At 36.3% G+C, this 21,918-nt stretch overlaps 2 protein-coding genes, 1 long non-coding RNA gene and 1 pseudogene across 25 annotated transcripts; 3 read left to right on the top strand and 1 right to left on the bottom strand.

The window, feature by feature from the left end:
- Positions 1-286: 286 nt before the first annotated feature.
- On the top strand, positions 287-8,518 carry LOC126596153 (uncharacterized). Of its 23 annotated transcripts, none has more exons than XR_007613870.1 (5): positions 287-373; positions 488-552; positions 921-1,006; positions 2,405-4,088; positions 4,410-8,518. It is a non-coding gene; the product is annotated as an uncharacterized LOC126596153 (long non-coding RNA). The 23 variants fall into 23 exon arrangements; XR_007613874.1 differs by having other exon boundaries at positions 488-1,006; positions 4,415-4,473; positions 4,927-8,518; XR_007613863.1 differs by having other exon boundaries at positions 488-1,006; positions 4,415-4,473; positions 4,711-8,518.
- A 4,562-nt stretch (positions 8,519-13,080) lies between these two features.
- On the top strand, positions 13,081-15,378 carry LOC126596152 (uncharacterized). The gene is made up of 2 exons (XM_050262641.1): positions 13,081-13,337; positions 14,865-15,378. Exons 1-2 carry the CDS (start codon positions 13,206-13,208, stop codon positions 15,234-15,236), a joined length of 504 nt encoding a protein of 167 aa, XP_050118598.1. The 5' UTR covers positions 13,081-13,205; the 3' UTR covers positions 15,237-15,378.
- Positions 15,379-16,709: 1,331 nt separating this feature from the next.
- Positions 16,710-19,894, bottom strand: LOC126596727 (uncharacterized; annotated as a pseudogene).
- LOC126596151 (uncharacterized) lies at positions 19,737-21,246 on the top strand. The gene is made up of 4 exons (XM_050262640.1): positions 19,737-20,159; positions 20,415-20,502; positions 20,646-20,719; positions 20,829-21,246. The coding sequence occupies exons 1-4, from the start codon at positions 20,052-20,054 to the stop codon at positions 21,117-21,119; spliced, it is 561 nt and encodes a 186-aa protein (XP_050118597.1). The 5' UTR covers positions 19,737-20,051; the 3' UTR covers positions 21,120-21,246.
- Positions 21,247-21,918: the final 672 nt, after the last annotated feature.

The following is a 21,918-nucleotide window of genomic DNA, read 5'->3' as shown; positions in this document are numbered from 1 at the left end:
TAAGAAAGTAGAACTATAACATTATGTTTCGATGTTCTCAGTACACAGAAAAATATCTCTATCGAGAGAGGAGCTAGAGGGGAGGTTGTTAAGGATAAGAGGCACATGACATGCACCATTCAATTCCCTAATCTCCTCATGTGTCACCCGTGAGTCAAAGTCATACCCCCTCTCTCACGTGTCAAATGTAGCTCAATCACATATGTTCCCACTTTCACACGCTTCAACCCCTCCTCACTCAGATATTTTAAATTTAAATTTTATTTTATATAATGATCAATTAATATATACATCAGGTCTCTATAAATTGAGCCCCTGATGCTTATGACAAAACCAGGCTGGGCTACACATATGCTCTCTGCCCAGATCAGAGGTACTTGCTCCTCTTCTTTTTATCATCTTCTGCGTTATGCTATATGTGTTTTACTTAATTTTGGTAATTCATAAGTTATATGTATTCTGAATACAACAATTTGTTGCTTTCCAGATGGATATAAATTAACCAACTTATAGAATCTGAAGGAAAAGACTCTATGCTAACTTTATACATGGGTGAGTAGATTCCATGCTATGCTTGTCATGCGAGCAGTCCTTTCTTGGATTGCCCTTTGTTTCGTTGTCTGTTCGACCTTGATATATAAAAAAAAACCTTGCTCGAATTGTCTTGCATCTGTATAGGATTAGAGAATATTATTCTGCTTCCTTTACGAACAGGACCACTTTATTTTCTTCTTTCATGAGGAACCCGATTTGTTTTATGTGTCGATCAACTTAATTGATTGATTAATTAATATAAACTCACCTGGAAGATGTGCCCACCTCCATGAAATTTGTGCGACGAACTGACTAATTAATACTTTGATTTGCATGAATATGCACTTACATGTGTGCGTTTGTGTGTTTTATGTGTTGTTTGGTAGGTGTAAGCGCTAAACTAGATGTACAGCTTTGCATGTGATTTTCAGGTGCACTGAGAATTCAAAAACGCTATATATAGTTTAGTTGGGTACGTATATATGTATATATAGAGTGATAGAATATTCATTTAATTTCAGCCTCCAACGTTCTGAACTTTAGTTTAATTAGAGTTTTGATTCATGAAGTAAAAGTTTATGAATATTGGTCATTGACCTTATCACACTATAGAGCAATGGTCAATATTAGAAACATTGAAGTTACCCAAAAAGACCTTTGCTACACTGTGTAATAAATAATTTAGGGATATATAATACTCACGAGTTTTTAGTTAAGGAACCAAAACTTCAATTTAATTAATTAAAATTCCGCAATCATTGCTCCATTTAAATTATGTTAGTGTATAAGTTAGTTTCAATACGAATATATATGTTAGTTTCAGTACGAATATATATATATATATGTTTGTGTTTACTTCATTTTAAACAATAATTCAATTAGTGGCTTATATTGTCTTTCTTATGACATAAGGAGGGTATGATATTTTAAAACAACAGAAATATGGACCGCTAATTAAGGTTGAAAGCAAGGTTAAGAGTCTAGCACATATAGATGGCTATAATGATGCATTCAGAGGACACTAAGGATGAAAGTCTGCATTGGAGGAGGATTGTCTGCCCTCCTAGTTTCAATGCTCTTCCATGCCCTCCTGTTTTGTGTGGTCACGGTTAAGCCACATCATTATTTTATATTATTTTTTTATAGATATAATAAGACAAAAATAAATAGTAATATAAAATATTAACGTGGCTTAACCGTGACCACACAATCAGGAGGGCATGGAAGGGCACTGAAACTAGGAGGGCAGACAATCCTCCTCCGTCTGCATTATGTGCTTAAAAGATCTCCGGCCTCTCCATCTATTGTCAATTAGTTTTGGTTTATATGCTTTTCCATGATTGAGGGTCAACGGCAAGGTGAAAATAAGGTGAAGGATGTTGGAAAATATTATAGCTCAAGATGTAATACTACCCTGAAACTCTAGCTCTCCTCCTCCATACAGTTTACGTAATTTACCATACTACAGGAGAAATAACTTGATTGATTCCCTCTCTATAGCTACCCAGAAAATGGCTTATTGTATATTTATTATAGCAATTCCTGATTGAGTTGAAATGGATTGGTTCCTTAATCTCAAACCAGTAGTTTTAATTTCCATCTAAGATGAAGTGAGGAGGCCTCAAAACCATTAACAGGTTTGATAATAAAGATGAGTAGATCATTAAAATTCCTTGTACTGCCGAGGTTTTTAAAGTTAATTATTTGATCTCACAAAAATATTGTTCTCAACTTGATAATAATTTGCTGAAAAGATATGAAATAGTTGTATCTGCAAGAACTTGACGTGGTTAAAATAATGTGTGCGTACATACATATATATATATATGTATATGTATATGTTATATTTTATATCAATCTGTAAATGCAGTGTACCCTCACACCTCCTGCAACCTCTGCCCTCCCTCGACCCCAGCCTCTCCCTGTCGACCCCGCCCCGTCTCCTACTCCAAGCTCTCCCCTCCGGCGACCCCATCCCCAATTCGTCCTCTAATATCTCTCCATCGACCCCGCCCTCTATCCGTCATCTTCTATCCTAAGGCAGCCATGGTAGCCACCCGGGGGGGGGGGGGGGGGGAAGGTGGTGGCTATTCCCGCGAAGTACTCCGATGGTGCTTCCATGAGTTCCTCTGAAAAGTAGGGTCGATGGAGAGAGGTTAGGGGAGGAGATGGGATGGGAAACCTGGAAATGCTTGCTGGTTCGTAGAGATGGAAGGCTGGGCAATATCTCAGTGAGGGAGAAGAAGGATGTTTGGATACTAGAATAGTAAATTTCTGGTAATAAGTTTGAGTTAGGTGTTGGTATTTCAATAAAGACACGTGTTGATATTCTATTGTGAGCAGTATTAAGGATCATGACCGTTGGATTTGGATCATCTCCTGAGTCCAAGGAGAAGATCATCCTGACCAAGAAGTGTTGGCTGTTGGAGGAGATTTTTTTAAAGTTATAATAATTATAATCGTTGAATAAAAATTCAACGGTTGATACTCTTGGTCAGGAGGATCCTCTCCTTGAGCTCAGGAGAGTATCCAAATCCATAACCGTTCATGACCAAAGTATATATTGTCCCGTTTTCATGGGTACGCCATCCATTAATCCAAACAATATAAATTAATGATAATTATTTGACAATGATAATGACTAGTTAGAATTAGAATTAGGGTTTCTAAATTGAGCTAATCTTGAGTAAATTTAGTGAACCTAGATAGTTAGCATTCACTTTTTTTTTGTTCACCTAATAATTTGACAATATTGTACTTATATATATTCTTTATGTTAGAAGTGATATGTCGACACTTCACTACCACATACAAGTTATGCAAAGATTTTGTTTCCCTTATTCATGGCAAGTTGGATGTACGAAGCTTATATATATATATATATATATACACACACACACACAAAAGATAATATGTTATTTCATATCGGTAATAACAAGGCTTGTGTGCGTAGTTGGACATATGTCATTCTCTCTATGTGTGTGGCTTATGGGCTTTGTGTTCTCATCATCTATATATATATATATATATATATATATATATAGACACACACACACACACGTATACAATGCATTGCAGCCTGTTTAACATAGCAGGTATATATAAACGAAAATTTAGGAACTGTTAACTACGTTGGTCTCACCAGCTAGTATTGATTGTTAAAAGTGTGAATTCTACATCAGAAAATTAAAAAACATTATATATGCTTATGAAGTGTTAAGCGACTCTCGCTTTGTTCATTGATTTCGCCCCAACACGATCATGTGATCGATCAAATTAGAGAGACTTATTTATATGAGTAGTGAGTAAATGGAGCCAGGAAAACCACGTAAGTATATTTGATAGGGTATGCAAATGCAAGGTCGATCTGACAATGAATATGAGGTGTATGCAAGGGACTGTTCGCTTGACAAGGTTTTGCATGGAATGTGACACCTCCATCGATCGCTCTCTCTCTCTCTCTCTCTAAGTTGTATATTGATATGTCAGTTTCCAATGGTCCACATTACAAACACACCCATATGCAAATGCCAGGCATCCTGCTTAAATTCCGGGTCTGATCTCTCTTTCTCTTTCAAGTATATTGTTCTGTGTTTTTTTTTTTGGGTTGAATAAACTATCCTTTACTTATAAAAATAACTAAAAATTGACTTTCTTTAAAAAAAATTGGGAACTGATTGCTACTACTGAATTATATAAACTGACTATATTGGAGTGTTAACAACAATTCCTAGTTTTTATTCACAAATACTTATAACTGATTACAAAGTTGGAGCATGTATGTTCTTCTCAGCCCTACTTTTAACTAATTGTACAATTCAGTATATAGCTAAATATATGTAATAGCTGATTTAATTTGTTTTCAATTACCCAAGCAAAGCCCGTGGATGATGACATGAATTACAAGCAATCTGGTCTTAGCTGGCATAAGCCAATATGGTAAGTAACAAGGATGTGAGATTGATTTATGCACACCCCTTCTTAGTTCTGATTCTTTCCTTTTAATTTTTTTTTCTATTATTAGGAGAGAGGAGAGTTTGAAACCATTATAATAATTTAAAGAATGAGAAGTTTCAAATTCAAAACACATTGGTATAAACCCAACACATATCCACTAAGATATTAGATCACATGCGTTATGAGTCATTTTCTCTTTTACTTTGTACAATTCAACAGTTAAAAAAAGACGTGTGCGCGTGACCTGAAAAGAAAAGTGGTGTGTAGAACTGACTTCACTTACATCGATCAAATGCGACGAAGTAGACATATAGGGTCTCACATGTGCGGAGCTGCTCTGCCTACTTGTCTCATGTATGATATTTGTATATGCATCAATTGCAAATGAAGGACGCAAGTATTGTCCTTACTGGTATGTATAATAATGTTGTGCAGGAAAAAGCTACAACGTAAGATGTGCGAAAAGGAAGTTTTCATACCTAGATCACCGCAAGGCCAAGCTATCTGATGACCCACTTCTCTTCCTTTGCTACATATATAATATGTTGGAAAAATATCTATCTTGAAATCTCTTTGAAGCCTAAATTTGAACTTGAGGTTTTCTACCAAAGGTAAAGAAGGGTCGGTGAAAAATAAACTTTTGAAGCCTGGCAAGATCTCTGATGAGCAAATTATATATGTTGCCTATCCAGTTAATTAACTCTAATAGCAACTTATTAAAACGCTCATGATCAAACTAACACAAGTGAAACCATCTCCAGTTTCCTATCATTGATCGAGATGTTTACAGAGGATGCATGTGCTACAGTTTGTTATAATTTTTTTGTTCGATTTCTAGCAACATATTTAGTAGGAACTATGATCTCCCAAGCCCTAATTATACATTGGCTGAAGTTTTTCTTTGTTAAGCTATTTGTCGCTTTGATTATTTGCAGAGTGAGAGTACTCTACAAATTTAGTTAAATAAGTACCTGTACTTATTTATTTAGCTCAAATTAAGCACATGTATAATGCAGTCCCACATATATATATATATATATATATATATATATCTAATGTGACATCATGCATGGACAGTGGAGAACGCAGGTTCATCATTAAGTATATGAATTAACAATAAACCACGTTGCTCGGCCTTTGTAATAAAGGAATTTTAACAAAAAACTTCCAGTATTGTTTACTTTAACGAAAAACCACAATTTTACACTAAAAAGTCAATTATGGTACTATTCATTTTATCCTTTATTTTGTCATTATCGTTAAAACTCAAAGTTTTCATATTTTTTTCATTAGTTTTCCTTTGTAATAATGCCATAGGCCCCTAGTACCCTTCCACAACCGCAAATATTTTTATATTGATGAATCCACATGGCAAAATTAAGCTTATTTAATCTTGCATGCATCCTACAATTAAACAAAAATGGATTTCTAATAATATTAGGTTTATATCATGCAGACTTCATTTTAGTCATATTAGTTAAAGTACTGGTGTGATTTTCCTTCCACACGAGTTCGAGCTCCTTGTTCGTAATCTAAATTACCAATTAACAAAATCTTTTTTGTCAATCAAAAGAAGATGAAAATATCAAGTGAACCTTGTCAACAAAACTAAGGAAAAGTAACTAAAATAAAAATCACAGGCGATATAGTAAATTATACACAAAATAATTTTTTTATTATGCCTCAGAGCCTAGCAACCATATTAGTTGCTTCCATTTCCTCTTCTACGTTTTTCTACAGAATAAAATGAATTTTTAGTGATGAAATAGTTATCTAAAAACAGTCGCTAAAGATATGAACAACCTTTCAGCAACAAATACTCTTTTGAAGGTCGTCACCAGAAAGCTTTAGCCGCTATTTTATATTTTCTTTCTTTGTAAATTTTGTAAAATTTTAATAAGCACATACATAGCATATGTACAATTACTAATTCAAGTGAAGCTAGCTAATGAATTAATTAAAGTCAGCTTGCCATAAAGTAGGTACATCAACCTGGTCCACCACGTTAACATTTTTACAAGAATGTCGGATTAGTATAATTTGGTTCTAAATCCTAATCTAAAATAGCAGCTACAATTTACGTCGTCGATTGATCCTCCATCAATCGATCTTATCTATAATTAATTTTTTTATGAGATGGAAACATAAACAACTAAATACCGGTTAGTCAATGATCTGTCACGTGTAAGGATTTAGCTGATATGAAGATCCGTATAGAATTCGCACCCTCACACAATAATTAACAATTGTAATAGCTTGAAAAAGGATAGCAAGGTTCCTTCTTATCTCTATAAAATGAAGCTCAACCCAGCAACTATATTACACCTCCTAGTTAGGTCTCTTCCTTAAAAGATCAGGTTCTTGTCTTCCTCTCTTCTTCAGCTTTGGCGTACGTATATACGTTCTTCCAAATACGTAGTTTTGCTTATTATTTAGTTCGATTTATGTACTTAATCCAGATCACTATGTTTGCTCTGTGTGTGTGTGTTTTTTTTTTTGCAGGAAATAAAGAGGTATAGAACAACCATGGTCAAAGATGGCGAGGGATGTATTTGACATGTTTTGATGATACGGGTGAGTGGATTCCATGCTATGCTTGTCAAGTGAGCAGTCCTTTGCAAATTAATCTTAGTTTCGTTGTCTGTTCGACCTGAAACTACGGTAAAGGCTAGGTATATAGTACCCCTGAAAACCCTAATTAGAAAGTAATCATGTTTTTTTATATAGATTAATCAACTTGATTGACCATCTAACAAATTAAACAAGGCAGCTTCGTATTATAGATAACTATATATTGCGTAGCATCTTGGTATTTGACCTCGTAACCTAAATTATAGAGTTACTTTAATGCATAAAAGAGTCATTAACCTAGAAAGAAGAAAGTAAATTAAAACTCCCAATCTTAATCCTGTTTATGCATTTATTGGATAATTCATTTGGAAAGTGGTTTAGGTATATCTTTTGGCTCCTTCTTTTCCTTTCGAAATATGAAGAAGAAAGCAATTGAAAAAATAGTAATAGGCTGGATATAAGTTTCTAAGTACCCCCTTTGCGGTAATCTAACATAACTTTGATAGTCGTTGGACTTTTACCCTAGGTTTTGCAGTTGCAGCTGCCCGGTATCGATTTTTCAGGTGTATATATGTAGGTTACACACCCAAATCCAGTCCAAAAAGTAGGCAGCCTTATGCTCTTTTTGTTTTTACCAAGACATATAATCATCTTTAATATCAAATACCTGAACTCACTCCACTAATTAAATTGGATGTGAAACCAATCTAGTTACCAATTTAGATTAAGTTGCTTCCACAAAAGCATTTTCTTGCTTTCGAACTGCAGAATAATTAGCATGAGCCGTATAAGTACATCCTTAATTAGAAAAATAATGTGGCTAGGAGGGACCAAGTAGTGACTAGCTAGCTAGCCTGCTACCATGGAATGTTGATAGGTCGAACAGACAGCGAACCTGAAGTACAAGCAAGAGACTGTTCATTTGACAAGGGTTTGCATGGAATTCAACATCTTGATTCTTGACCTATATGTTTTCATATGAAGTTTATTAATTAGGAAGCAGATCAACTTTCATAAAAAAGGTGATCGTGTCCAGGTAATTCACTTAGTCTTTCTTAGCTAGTCTAATCTAATCAACTTTTCCCTTCATTCTTCAAATGAATATGATATTTCTTGACAAATTCCAACATTTGCTTTGTGATGATGGAGGCTCAACTGACAGTGAAGGGACGATGGAGGATCATGATCAGTTACTACGTAGAGGCTCGATTTAATACCAATGCCAATATTTTAGAGCGAAGGGTCAAACAGTTCACTACTATATCCACATTGACATTGTCTCCCAACCTGCAACTTATATCATCCGTAGAACACGATAAATATTGTAGTGATTTTTAATCATAAATTGTATCAGTGTAATTAAAAGTAGAACATAAGTAATTTAATTTTGTCAACATTATAATGTGAAATTCTTGTATTTTATTTGTTAACCATTATATAACGTGAAATTCATAAATCTCTTTTATGCTAACCAAATTTATATACGGTTTTGAAAATTACAGTATTCATCAAAATTTATCATTATATGCACGTACATAACCATTGAACACTCAAATGATGAGTAGAAGTTCTTGTTTATAACTAGAACCGTTAATATTATAAATTACTCTATAAAAATCGCTTATACAAAAAAATCAATTAAAACTAAGGTTGTTAGTCATCGAATTGTATAAAAACAGATTAACAGAATTGGTAAAAGCATTACGAATCGTATATGTATTTGCTATAATAGATTGACTAAATGAGTTTAATTTTAATTCATTTTTTGCAAAGATGATTTTGAAAAGAAAATAATAATAATGTGCTTCTTGACATACATGTTTGTCTCACTTTCTTGTTTTATTTTCTTAACCCTGCGATGTTGCTCGATCTGTTTTGTATGTAACACCTTTAGGTTTGTCTTTAAAGGGGTTAGGTTTCATGTCCCTCAGGCCTCCTTTCCTTGTATCTTTATTGTTTTCGTATCTAGAGGGGTAAAGTTTATGTCCCATCTTATTTTTATGTATTTTTTTTATCTTTGTATTCTTGTATTATGAGGGGTTAGTTTTATGTTCTCTCTCCCCCCCCTCCCCCACTAGGTGTAACTTCTTTTTTTGTTATCAATAAAATTGTTCTCGTACCGTCGAGATTTTCTTTAAAAAAAAATCTATATAATGTGATTTATATTATGAACGATTCTGATCATAAACGTATAGCTTTATTATTATTCGAATACAAAAAAATTTGAGTAGAAGTTCCTACTCATTTTCCTCCCTACACACTCACCACTGGACTAACCGCAGCTGTAGATTCATTTTGTTTCTCAAATGATCTGAACATATTAATATTTGTTATCTGGTTTACAAATAAAATTTCTGATTTGGACTTTTTCATTCTTCTTTTGAGGGATGAATAAAGTGAAGTGGGTACCAATATCAAGACTTGTACTGCATGCATGCCCCATCCATACCCAAATATAGAAAATGAGTGAGTCTGCTTTTTCAAATATCAGTTTAATTGTGTCTGGGTTCGTCAGATGCAAACAAATGAAAGAGATTAGTGGCTGATTGGCTGGTTGCAACAAATACAAACAAATATGTTCTTGGCAAAGCACATGGAGCTGTCATTTCCATTGTCATTGTGGTTGTGTACCATTCATCCAAACAATCACTCAAATAGGAAACCGTTTAGTTTATAAATAAACGAACGCAATAAAACAATTACATGTTTATAGTAGTAATATTCAAATGATTTTTTTTTTGTTTGGGGGGGGGGGGCGGGGGGAGGGGGGGAATCTGTGGTACCATTTTTTACGCAGATTTTTATTCATATTTTTGTGCAGTCCACTCCGTAATAAACTATAACGATCCAAATTGTCTATTTTTTAGAATCTCATTCATAGATCATCATTGCTTAAACAAATAAAAAACTATTAAGACATTCATTTGTAGTGAAGGAAATGAACGAATAAGGTTCTACATAGAAACCCTAAATTTTTTATCCAACGGTCATATGGTTTCAACTTTAGGTGATTTTGTTTAGATATGATTGTGAACACGGAAAATTCCTGAAACGAAAGAGACAAGAACAACGTGCATAAACAAATATTTGTATTTAGATGATTTTGGGTTACAATCTCTCTCTAATTTGATCCTCTGATTCGATCTCCGTAAGGTGTGTATTTGTGGATGTGTGATTGATCCAAGGGCCGTTGAGGCTTGATCTTGGATGAACTGTTGGAAGTTTCTTCAAGGGGCCGTGGGCTTGATCTTTGAAGGTGGATTTGAGCGGATCTTCAAGGAGCCGTTGGGGCTTGATCTTGAGTAACGGTGATGAACGGATCTTCAAGGGCTTTTGGGCTTGATCTTGAAGAAACAGTGATGAAAAGATCTTCAAGGGCTTTTAGGCTTAATCTTGAAGAACGGTTGGATGTGTGTGGATTTGTCGACGTTTGTTGATCCAAAGGGCCGTTGGAGCTTGATCTTGGATGAACGGATGATGAATGATGGTGCTTTCTTCAAGGGCCGTCGGGGCTTGATCTTGAATTGGTGGATGGTTGATCCAAGGGCCGTCGGGGCTTGATCTTGGAAGAACGATGAACGAAGAACGAAGAACACTTTCTTCAAAGGCCGTCGAGGCTTGATTTTGAATTGGTGGATAATTGTTAATCCAAAGGGCCGTTGGGGCTTGATCTTGGAAGAACGATGAACGAAGAACACTTTCTTCAAGGGGCCGTCGGGGCTTGATCTTGGAAGAACGATGAACGAAGAACGAAGAAGGCTTTCTTGATTCTTCGGGAACCTGGATGCTTAAGAGCTTCGGAGTTTCAGAGCTTCAGAGCTTCAAGGTGTAATATGAATTGGTCCCCTTAAATGAATGAAATGGGCTTGTATTTATAGAATTTTCCAAGGCCTAATTTTGAATATAATATCCCAGATGAAATAAGTCGTTTCTGCCAGGTGTTGACACGTGTCATATTTGATGACTTTTCTAACTTATTTCAATTTTCGTTGAGTCACACGCTACGTGTAAAATTTATGTAATACATGAGCGTTGACACTTTGATTTATCGGTCAATATTTATTTACGAAATTTCGATGTCTACAATGATCTTTTAGAGAATACCTAAAAGATAGACGGTTTAGATCGTTGCAATACATTATAAAGTGAGTCCCCAAAAATGTGTGTAAAAATTAAATTGTGTGACCAAAGTGATGTCACAGACTCGTCCCATGATTAAGTTATTTTATATTTCTATTGCGAAATTTAGTCACATTTCTACCTTATTAGAGTAGATAATATTATTGGTTAAAAAACAAAAAACAAGTGAATAGTGTCATATGCCGTTTGAAGTTACTAAACTGCTTTTAATGTTACGTCTGGCAGGCTGGGTGGGGATCGAAGACAACACTACAAGGACCACGACTTGTAAAAAGGTTTTGGAATCTATATTTTCAAGGGAAAATTAGAATGCCTACATATTTTCTATAGTTGTTAGATTAAACATTCATTCTTTTTAAAGATTTGATTAAGGTGCTTCAATCAATTGCCACCTCAATAATTTTCTATTTATTTAATTTTCATGTCATTAATTTAAATGCATTTATATAGAGGTATAAGGTAGCTTAGCGACTAATTGCCTATAATATAGGAATTTAATTTCCTCAATCCCCTTCTGCGCATTAAATGATATTTTTTTAATAAAATAAAATAAAAAATTAATTAACTAATTCCTCATTTCCTTATTATCAGTATTTAAAAAAAAAAAACTCTTTCTATTAAAATTGTATCAATAAAAAGTCTTCAATACATATTTTTTTTCATGTATAGATATATAAAAAAATATACTTAAAACTTATGGTACATTTGAGAACAAAAGTATCGACTTTTGGTACGTTTAGATTTCAAATGTACCGAGAAACCAAATGTACCAAAAATTCAAATGTACCATAAAACCAAATGTACCCATTGTTATGTAACCTTTTTGGTACGTTTAGATTTCAAATATACAGAGAAACCAAATGTACCATAAAACCAAATGTGCCCATTGTCAGGTAATCATGTTGGTACGTTTAGATTCCTATTGTACCAAAAGACCAAATGAACAAAAAATCTCAAATGTACCACAAAACCAAATGTCTCTATCAGATAACCCCTTTGGTACATTTACATTCCAAATGTACCATTTTTTTTTATAATCACACAAATCTTTACTATGTGTTGGGTCTTCTAAATAATAAAATTTGACAATTTTTTTTATAAATATTCTACTATATTCACACAAAAAAAGTAAATATATAACAAACAATAAAAAAAAGCATAGAGATGGATAATAAATGCATAAATATAGGGATAATAGGAAAAGAAAAAAAAACGAAATGCCCAGGAGATGGATAATAAATGCATAAATATAGGGATAATAGGAACTGAAATTAATAACCAAAATTTTAGGAAAATGTTTGATCAAATTTTCAAAAGGAGTGTATGTTTAGTCTAAAAAATTAAAAAACAAGGCGCCTATATCAAAATGCCCCGATTTTCAAATACAAAAGATATGAGTCGTACCTGCTGTCATATTTTCTCACACAGTTTGTATTTGATTTATCGTGTAACATTTAGTGAGTGTGGAAATTGTAAAAGTGATTGAATATTTTTCTGTGTGCCGGAAATAGGGCACAATACCTCAAGTGTTAGAATATAAGTGATTGAATATATATATATTTTTAAATATCCAACCATTTGTATAATAACACTAAAAAAAAAGGAACCATATTCGGATATTCCTAGCACAATAAAAAAATGGGAACTTTAACGAAAAGCTCCCGATATTGTTCACTTTAACGAAAACCACATTATTACACTAAAAAGTCAATCCTGTTACTATTCACTTTACCCTTTATTTTGTCCTTATCGTTAAAACTTAAAAATTTTCAAACTTTTTTCATTAGTTTTTCTTAAAAAAATCTCTTCAATTAATGTTATATATCCTGGTAAAGAAACAGAACGAGACGTACAACCAGGCTGGATCAATGAAATCTTTTACACAACTTTAGAACCAAAATTAAGTTGGGCCTCCAAAGACCAACGACTTTGTGTTTTCGGTTCCGCGGAACTATACAACAATATGTAGTCTTGAGACCGTTGATCTTCGCCGGGAGAGACAGATGGCATTCTCTAGTTGCAGCAATCTGGTGGGCGGTCCGCTACCTTTGGCGGCGGTCGGAGAAACCCAGTTGCCGACGAAGCGCTCGATGTCGGTGACAACCACCACAAAGCACAGAGCTCTTCCTCTGCAGGTTGATACTCGTACTGTCTCAATTCACTCAATATGCTGCTTAAAGTCCTTTTCTTTTGATCCGTTTTGTCACTTTGTGTTTAATTATCAATATTTGAACTCTGAATCGATTGACCTTGTTTGTCCGAGCTCATTCCAGCAACAAAAATTCACCAAGTTTTGATTTTTATTTATATAATTTGTTTTTTTTTTGTTTGTGAAGTTCTTGCTCATACATTATTTGAGATGTGAATCAGTTCAAATGTCCGTTTGACTCAAATGTTAAACAGATCAAGGGCGATGGCATGTCTAATTTCAGGGTAATGAATGAGTAGTAACTCTTGTTTATGTTCCTTATTCCGAAAATTTGCGAAGAAACTTAAACTGTGAACTGTGAGTTGTGTGTTCAGATTTATTTCTTGTCCTTAACTCCTAATGTTTGTTATGGGGAGGGTTAGCTGTGAGGCTATAGAGCTCCGGTGCATATAGCGTGCACCTGCATTCGCAACTTAATTGCAGGGCAACGGTTAGTTAGTTCGAAGTTGGATAACCAATTTGTATCATTGAGTGCAAGCTGCATTGCAGTTGTTATGGGAAGCTATCGTCCCGTGCCATTTGAAACTAGCCGTATCTTTTCCAAATACTTGGAAGTTTTCAGTGTTCACGTCGTTGGTTATATAAGTTACAGTTATTAGTACTATGCAGCTGCTGATCTGCTAAATTTTGTCCATAAAGAAACAATTTAAGAGCATGATGTTAAACCATGGGAAATGGTCCTTGTATTTCAAAGTTGGCATTTGATTTCATTGTATCTCCGTATCCGGAGTTTCAGACGAAGAGATAATCACACTTATCATCTATAGAATCTCCAATCATATGTTTTTGGTGGAGAAAGTTACCAAGATTTTGACTATGTAATCTCTGCCGCGTGGTTCACATTGCTCGAGGTATTTTCTGTCGACAATGTAAACCATTGGAAATGCTTAATTTATGCTTAATAATTGTTGTGATCAAGCTTGTCGTGATGGATTCATGGTGATCTGAGTAAGAAGTACCGAACATATGATCTGTTTTGTCATCTCCAGCTTCAGTGTTTTCTTCCCAAAGGTCTAATTAAGAGGGATTAATTGTAACAAGCCGGATTTAATTGTTCGGTCTTTCAGATTGATTCTTAATTGTCAAAAGGCCTGGAGGTGTAGGCTAAGTTGGTTGCTCTAATACTGCCATTGTTAGTACCTTCTAGCATCGTCATTTACTGAAACTGAAACCGCGATGGATTGTGGAACAATTACTTCTCTTATACTTTTCAATCTGACTAAGAGGTCGCACTTGGTGCGATGGCAAGTGCCTTCGCCCATGAGCGGTAGGTCTCGGGTTCGAGACTTGGGAGCAGCCTCTCCATAAAATGGGGGTAAGGCTAGCCGACATTCACCTCTCCCAGACCCTGCGTAAAGCGGGAGCCTTGTGCACTGGGTACGACCTTTTTTATACTTTTCAATCTGACTCTGAGATGCATCTTTATTTAACGTCTTCGATCCTCATATTGCAGGTGAGAAGTGAGGGAAAACAAAAACCAGGCTCTCCAAAAACCTTCGGAGTTTCACGAAGAGATGTGATGTTATCTTTGCCAGTTGGGACATTGGCATCACTCACTCTTCTTCCAACAGAACCTGCCGAAGCACGCATTGTCAATCCCGAGATCAGGAAGAAGATTTTTGAAAAGTTAGAGAAGATAAGGGAACACTTTGGTTTGTCAAAGCCAAAAACCAATGACGGGAAAGAGGCATACCCATCGCCGCCGCCGCCACCACCACCATCGTTGGAGGAGAAAAATCCTCAAACATTTCCACCAGCACTGCCCCTGGATCCTCAAGGGAACCTACTTGTACCTCTACCTCCTGTTGAAGTAATTCTCCCTTGAGATTGTAATTGTTGTTCTCAGATAAATAATTGCCCAACTTTTGGGGTCAACGAAACAGTCGAGTGTTACACTACCTAAGGCCTATATGGGTGCATAGTCATTTTTCCTCCTTAGTTAACGATTTGGACAATTTTTTCAGCCATTTCCGCTCCAAATTAAATATTTTTTTTTTCCAAGGGAAGGGCACTTCAAACTTAATACTTTACAATTTTGTAAGGCATGAGGAGCAAATGAGGTTAAAAAAGTGTGTTAAACTTCCCTGCTTGTTTCTAGAGGCCAAATGTAGGGGCAGGGCTTTTTGGGGATGGACAAGTCTGCTGGTGGGGCCTACTTTGGGGTGCCCATTGGCAAATTATGAATGGGGAAAGTGTTCGAATTTGGCATGACAGATGGATCCCATCTTTTCCTCACGGGCACCGTATTCCTCAAGGTAACGTGTTGGTGTCGAGGAACTTACGTGTGAGCTCTTTAATTTGTGGGCCTTCGAGGACTTGGGATATTGACTTTCTCAAGCCTTTTATTTCGGATGAAGAGTGCAAGGCGATTATTAACACTATCATTGGTGACCAAATGTGAAGGGATAGGCTGGTGTGGTCGGAGAATAGGAACGGGGTCTACACTATAAGGTCGGGATACCACTGGGTGCATTCCCGAGTGGTGCCAATGGCAGCTAGGGCTACTTCCACATCTTACTCGATTCCTTCTCATGTTTAGAAGGTCATTTTGAAGTTGAAGACCCCCCCTTGAAGATAAGATGCTTTATGTGGAGGGCGTTGAATCGAGCGTTGGCTACAATGGAGGATCTTTATAGGCGTCGATGTTCACTTACTCTAATATGCCCTCTCTGCAATGCTCATGAGGAATATGTTGAGCACTTGCTTCTTTTATGCCCGTGGGTTGCAACCATCTAGTTTGGTGGTTCTCTAAATTACAAAGTAGATAAAGCCTAAAAGGGGGTGGTGGTGACCATTACTTGGTAGAGTTCATGCTTCCATGACCTTCTATTGATGCTAGAGACAAATTAAGTTATAGTTTATTTAACATGAATTAATTGGGACTTAACAAATGTGACATTTTCAATAGGTATAGGTAATTGTTTGGAATGTTTAAAAAAGTTGAGACCAATTTAGAACAAAACTAAAATATTTAGGGGTTGTAAGTACTTAATCCTAAAACTAATTTATTCTATTTGATCAAACGAGCAAACAAGTGTTAAAATAGTAATCTACAAAATGAAAAAAAAAAACAAAAAGAAAAACAAGGGAAAATAAAGCCTTCAAAAAGTAGCTACTTAGTACTACGGTCTAATGATATTACTCTAAGTGGTCTTATATTCGATTATTGCCAAATGCGAATTTGAATCATATTATTATTGCTAGCCGAGTATGAGACTTAACCCACTCTCCCACGCTCCTCTTAGTGAAAATAATATCGTTTGTTAAAAAGAAAAAAAAATAGAACCCTCCAAAAACGCTAATTGGTTTTTCTGTTCAAGTAGCCAACAAGGTGCCTCATCTGAAACCTCCAAAACAAGAAATAAGCCAATCCCAACCCAATCAAAACAAATATCCAAACACCGTCTTCCTTGCTTTCAAGAGATTTTTCAATGTGACAGGAACACATGATGGTATATCATAGGGGTAGGTTCGGTTCAAATCAGTTCGGTTCAAATCGGTTCGGTTTTTTGCCAAAACCGAAACCAAACCGAAATTTCGGTTCGGTTCATTTTTTTTCAGTTTTTTTCGGTTCGGTTTCGGTTCGGGTTCGGATTTTTGTTTTTTGTTTTTTTTTTTCAAAAATGAAAAACATTGAAATTTTAAATTTTAAAATCTCCAACACAATCATAACATAAGCATTCTAACTAGAATCAAAGACAATGAAAATAAAAATTTTAAGTTGAACTAAAATCATCAATCAAGTCTTCCAAAGTCCAAACTAACAGCCTCACAACACAAAAATCGTATAAATGACTTAGAAAAATTAAATTGTATGATGTTGTTTAAAGATCAGGGTTGTTTGCTTGTAACTGCATGTTGACAACTTGATTAGTAAAAGTAATGCGTGGGTGGATTTATTTAGTGTGTGTTGAATTCTTTTCCATCACAAATTACGCAAGTAATCTACCCGAAATAAATGTTTATGGATTCTGTTACATGTTATATGAGAGTAGATTTGGAAAAGAAAGCTGAGACATAAGTAGACAGTGCTATGGAGATGGATGTAGGTACTTCAGGAGGAGGTTTGGTTCCGGAACCTTATATGGGAGAGAAATAATAGGTTAGGGTTTAGAGTTTTTATAGGCCTTTTTTTAATATTTTGAGCTTAAAGTTTGGCAACACATTGGGTTTAGCACATTTTAACTTACAAATTGGGTTTAGAAAATAATACCCAAAACAAATAATTAAATAAAAAAATTAATTTAATTAATTTGGTTCGGTTCGGTTTGGTTCAGTTTCTAGATCACTAAAACCGAATCGAACCAAAATAATTCGGTTCGGTTCGGTTTTTTCAATTCGGTTTGGTTTTTTCGTTCGCTTTGGTTCGGTTTTCGATTTTTTGAACCCACCTCTAGTATATCATATGTCACTATACAAATGATGTGATATGTGTGTTAAAAAGTTAATAACTTAAAAAATAAAACTTTTCACCACTTATATAAAAACACGTGATGTACCACTCGTGTTTTGGTCACAATAAAAAATTTCTCCTTGCTCTCCTTCTCCTACCTCACCTTTTTAATACTGAACTCCTCCCGCTCCACATCTCCCTTTACACCTTCTATCAGGTGCCCCTCACAACACATACACTTTGTCCTCCCCGTAGACCGCCACTAAAGTCGGAGACCCCTCTGGATCAAGGGCAATTTTGTCATAAAATTCGCCATTCCCCTAAATGTCCTAGCTCATCAGTAACCACAGTGTCTTGTACGACACCACCAAAACAACGCCGTTGCTTTGGACCGTGATCCTGTAGGCTAAAAGTAAGTCATCCGGCAATAGCACCAGGTTGGCCGTGCCGTCGTCCATGTCCACATTGAACATCTTGCTGGTGTTCGATTACACCACTAATAGATACCCTTTGTTGTTGTAAGCGACACCGTTTAGGCCCAAGTCAATGTACGACAAGTTGTAGTCCACGCTCTACGACGTGAAGATGAGTGACTTAGAGAAGATAAAGGCCTCCCATTAGGCGTTGACCTTCCAGATGTAGTTGCCGCCCAAGTTGGTGACATAGGCGTTGCCCTTGAAGTCAACCGCGATGTCGTTCGTGATGGGACCTGGTCAGCTATCGTCGTCTGATGGGAGGGTAGCGAGGAAGAAGCGTTAGTGGGTGCAGAAGTTGTAGGCTGCGAGGGCGTGGAACTGGGAGCGCGGCTCCAATAACGGAGCTAGAAATTTTGTTAGCTAGCTTAAACATTTAAATTTTTATAAACAAAGAAACTTGATAATATTTTTTTTACAGTATCAGATAGCTTAAGAAAAATTTCACAAGGTAAGCCAAGAACTTTCGTTATTCAAACAAATTCAAACTTGTACATGTACAAGAAGCGATGAGAAAAAATATGTGAGAAAAAAAAGATGATTTGTAAATTGTATTATATAATTAAATTGAGAGAATTCGAATTAGTGACTAAATATATGGTGGGGCTACATTCGAAAATCAATAAAAATTACGTGTAAAATTTTATTTTCTACCGAAAGCTACCTGGGCTACAGCCCAGAGTAGCCTTTAGTACTGGTTTGGTATTAAGGTGCTTTTATAAAAAGTATCTATAAAAAAAAAAAAAAAAACTGAGCTAAAAAAAATGTTTGGTAAACACTTAAAAACAGTTTATTTCATAGTTTTAGGTGAAAAAAAAGCTAAAAGCATGAAGCAACAAAAATGAGCTTATTCTCATAGCAGAGCAGAAAAAGTTTTTTTTCAAAGCACAGCAATACCTAACTAGCTCTTAATGCGGTTGTTGAGTTTGTCGACGGCGAGGCCGAGGACGGTGATGTTCTCGGGGACTATGGTGGGGTCGAAGATGAGAGTGTCGATGACGCCAGCTTCGAAGACAGAGACAATAATGCGATAGCCTAAAGAGCCGACGATGAAGTGTTGGGGAATTGGGTCGTAGGCGAGGCCTTCGGGGAAGAGGTTGGGGGATCGGAAATTGATGAGGTGGGGCTCTGTGGCGTGGGTCAGGTTTGGGATTGGACCAAGATGATCAGAACGGCGGCGATGAGGGAGATTAACGATGGTTTCGATGCCATGGTTTTGTTTAGTGGAACTTGAGTGATGGAAACATCGACTCTGCCGTTGTATTCAAATAGAAAGGTTGATGGGCCTTGCGATAAAACTTATGGATCCAAACAGCAAGCCCAAGTATGCAAAAGCATACATTGAAAACATTAGCTTCCAGGTGTCAGCTGGACACTGGATAATATCGGCGTATAAATCCGTATCCAAACTGAGCACCTACTAAATCAGGAAACTGAAAAATATCTGAGGGCCGAAAAAATCTAGGGTACGACCACAGACAGAAGAGACTTCCACGTTATCATACAGAGTGTTCGGGAACATTCCGGATGGCGAACCTGAGTTAAAAATCAAAAGCCCACCAGATATTTTGCTCCGTCTTCTCCTATATATAATGTATAACCGACCTGCGACCGCATCATAAATCACGCAACCACCGCCTTTCCCTCGTAATTCGTTGTATTGCAAAGGTCGTCTGGGCACCAGAATTTTCGAGATCAGCAAGCTTCGGATGCGATTATTTTGTGGACTGAGAATTTGGTTTGAAGAAGTTCCGAGAGTTTGGTTTTGTTGAAGATGGAGGGTGATCGAATTCAGGGGCCTCCGTCTTATTACAGTGTTCTTGGTGTCGGCTCGGATTCTTCCGTGGAAGAGATAAGGCGTGCATATCGCAAGCTAGCTATGGTGAGTAAACTTTATCAAATATAATCTCTTTTTATTCTTGTCTAAAACCCTGTATCCCGCTGGCGTAACCGCATTGGCTTGCGGATGTTGTTTACGTATGCATCCGAGTTCGAATTCTCAACCTAGTTGAGATGGTAGAATATTGGGTTGGTTTACTTGCTTTTGAAAGATTGTTTCTTCTCGAATTCTGGTGAAAATTCATGAAATGAGCATAGATTTGATGGTTTGTGTTGGTCAATGCGGTTTTGGGTGCAGAAATGGCATCCGGACAGGTGGACAAGAACCCCTTCTTTGTTGGGTGAAGCCAAGCGGAAATTCCAGCAAATTCAAGAAGCCTATTCAGGTATAATATATATAAAATTCAAAATATCGGGTTGGTTTTTTGGAATTTTATTTGAATTAATTATTATTTATTATTTCATAATATTAAACAAGATGCTAGTATTAACAGCGTGTTTGTTGTTCGTTGTTTTCGATTTGATGCAGTGTTATCCGACCAGAGAAAACGAAGTATGTACGATGTTGGCCTGTACGATCCCGATGACGACGAAGAGGACGAGGTGGGTATTTGTTTGTTGATTTTATTTTTATTTTTTAAAATAGTTTGGATGGTGTATTGGATTGTGTGTGATTTCCTCGGTTGCTCTGTTATTTTGATTCGGAATGCAGGGGTTCTGTGATTTTGTGCAAGAAATGGTGTCTCTGATGGCGGAATCCAGAAGAGAGGCAAAGAGTTATACCATGGAGGACTTGCAAGCAATGTTCAGGGAGATGGTCAAAGGATTCGAGTCTCCTCCTTCCTCTTTCTTCTGTGGACAACCGGTGGCTTTCGAACAATCTGGATGCTCGAAAAGAACGCGTCTCGAATCTAATTCCGGGATTGGCAGGGATTCAGGTGCCGGCTCATCTCTCCATGTACCAAACTTAGGGATGTATGGAGAAGGATTCTTTTCATTTTAGTGGCAAGGACAAAGATGATAAGAATTCTTTCGAGTGTTGACAGGGGATTGTGTGTCTTCTTTCTCTTGTTCTTTAGAGACCACATGTATATAGAAAGGCAAGTAGATGAAAGATTGCAGTTCTTCTCTTTGTTGTTGTGTAATTTGGGCAATTTTGTTGGGTTTTTTTTCTCTCCGTTTTCTCCTTGGACTTGTATCTTCTGAAAGCTTGTAAGATATTTGGGGGCTTTAATCGACCAAAACCCGTCAAAGCCCAGGGCTTTTCACAACAATTTGGATAACAACAGTCAAATTAGATGATAGATTTGGCCCATGTAGGCATGGCAATTTACACGATCCGTTAAACAGATATAAAACGATAAGAAAATAACGGGTTTTGGATCAATCTGTGAATGGGTTGTGTTGTATTTGGGTAATATTTTACATGACGTTAACTCGTCATGAAATGATACGACGAGACAGATGATTATTGGGTTACCTGTTAAGAACCTGTTAAGATTACGAGTTTAACATCATACGATCTGTTAAGATAACTAGTATAACATGGAAACGAACATGGCAAATACTACTCGTTTGCCAAACTAGGCCTATAGAGGACTGTTTATTTGTTAAGTGCTTGTTTTTCATGCTTCCGCTGTTGTTTTACCGTCATGTTATGCTCATAATTGTAGCGTAACCATTGCTCGAAAAATTATCGCCCTGGTGTCTGAAACTCTGAATTGTTGAAGTTGACATTACATAAGACGCGGCACTTCGCTCGGATTGATCCGACTCTTCTCGGCAGGTTCATGGACAAGTGT

Source organism: Malus sylvestris, chromosome 13, assembly GCF_916048215.2.
Source record: "Malus sylvestris chromosome 13, drMalSylv7.2, whole genome shotgun sequence".
Taxonomy (NCBI): Eukaryota; Viridiplantae; Streptophyta; class Magnoliopsida; order Rosales; family Rosaceae; genus Malus; species Malus sylvestris.
The sequence above is the reverse complement of the archived record's forward strand: the minus strand, read 5'-3'. Positions and strand labels throughout refer to the sequence as shown.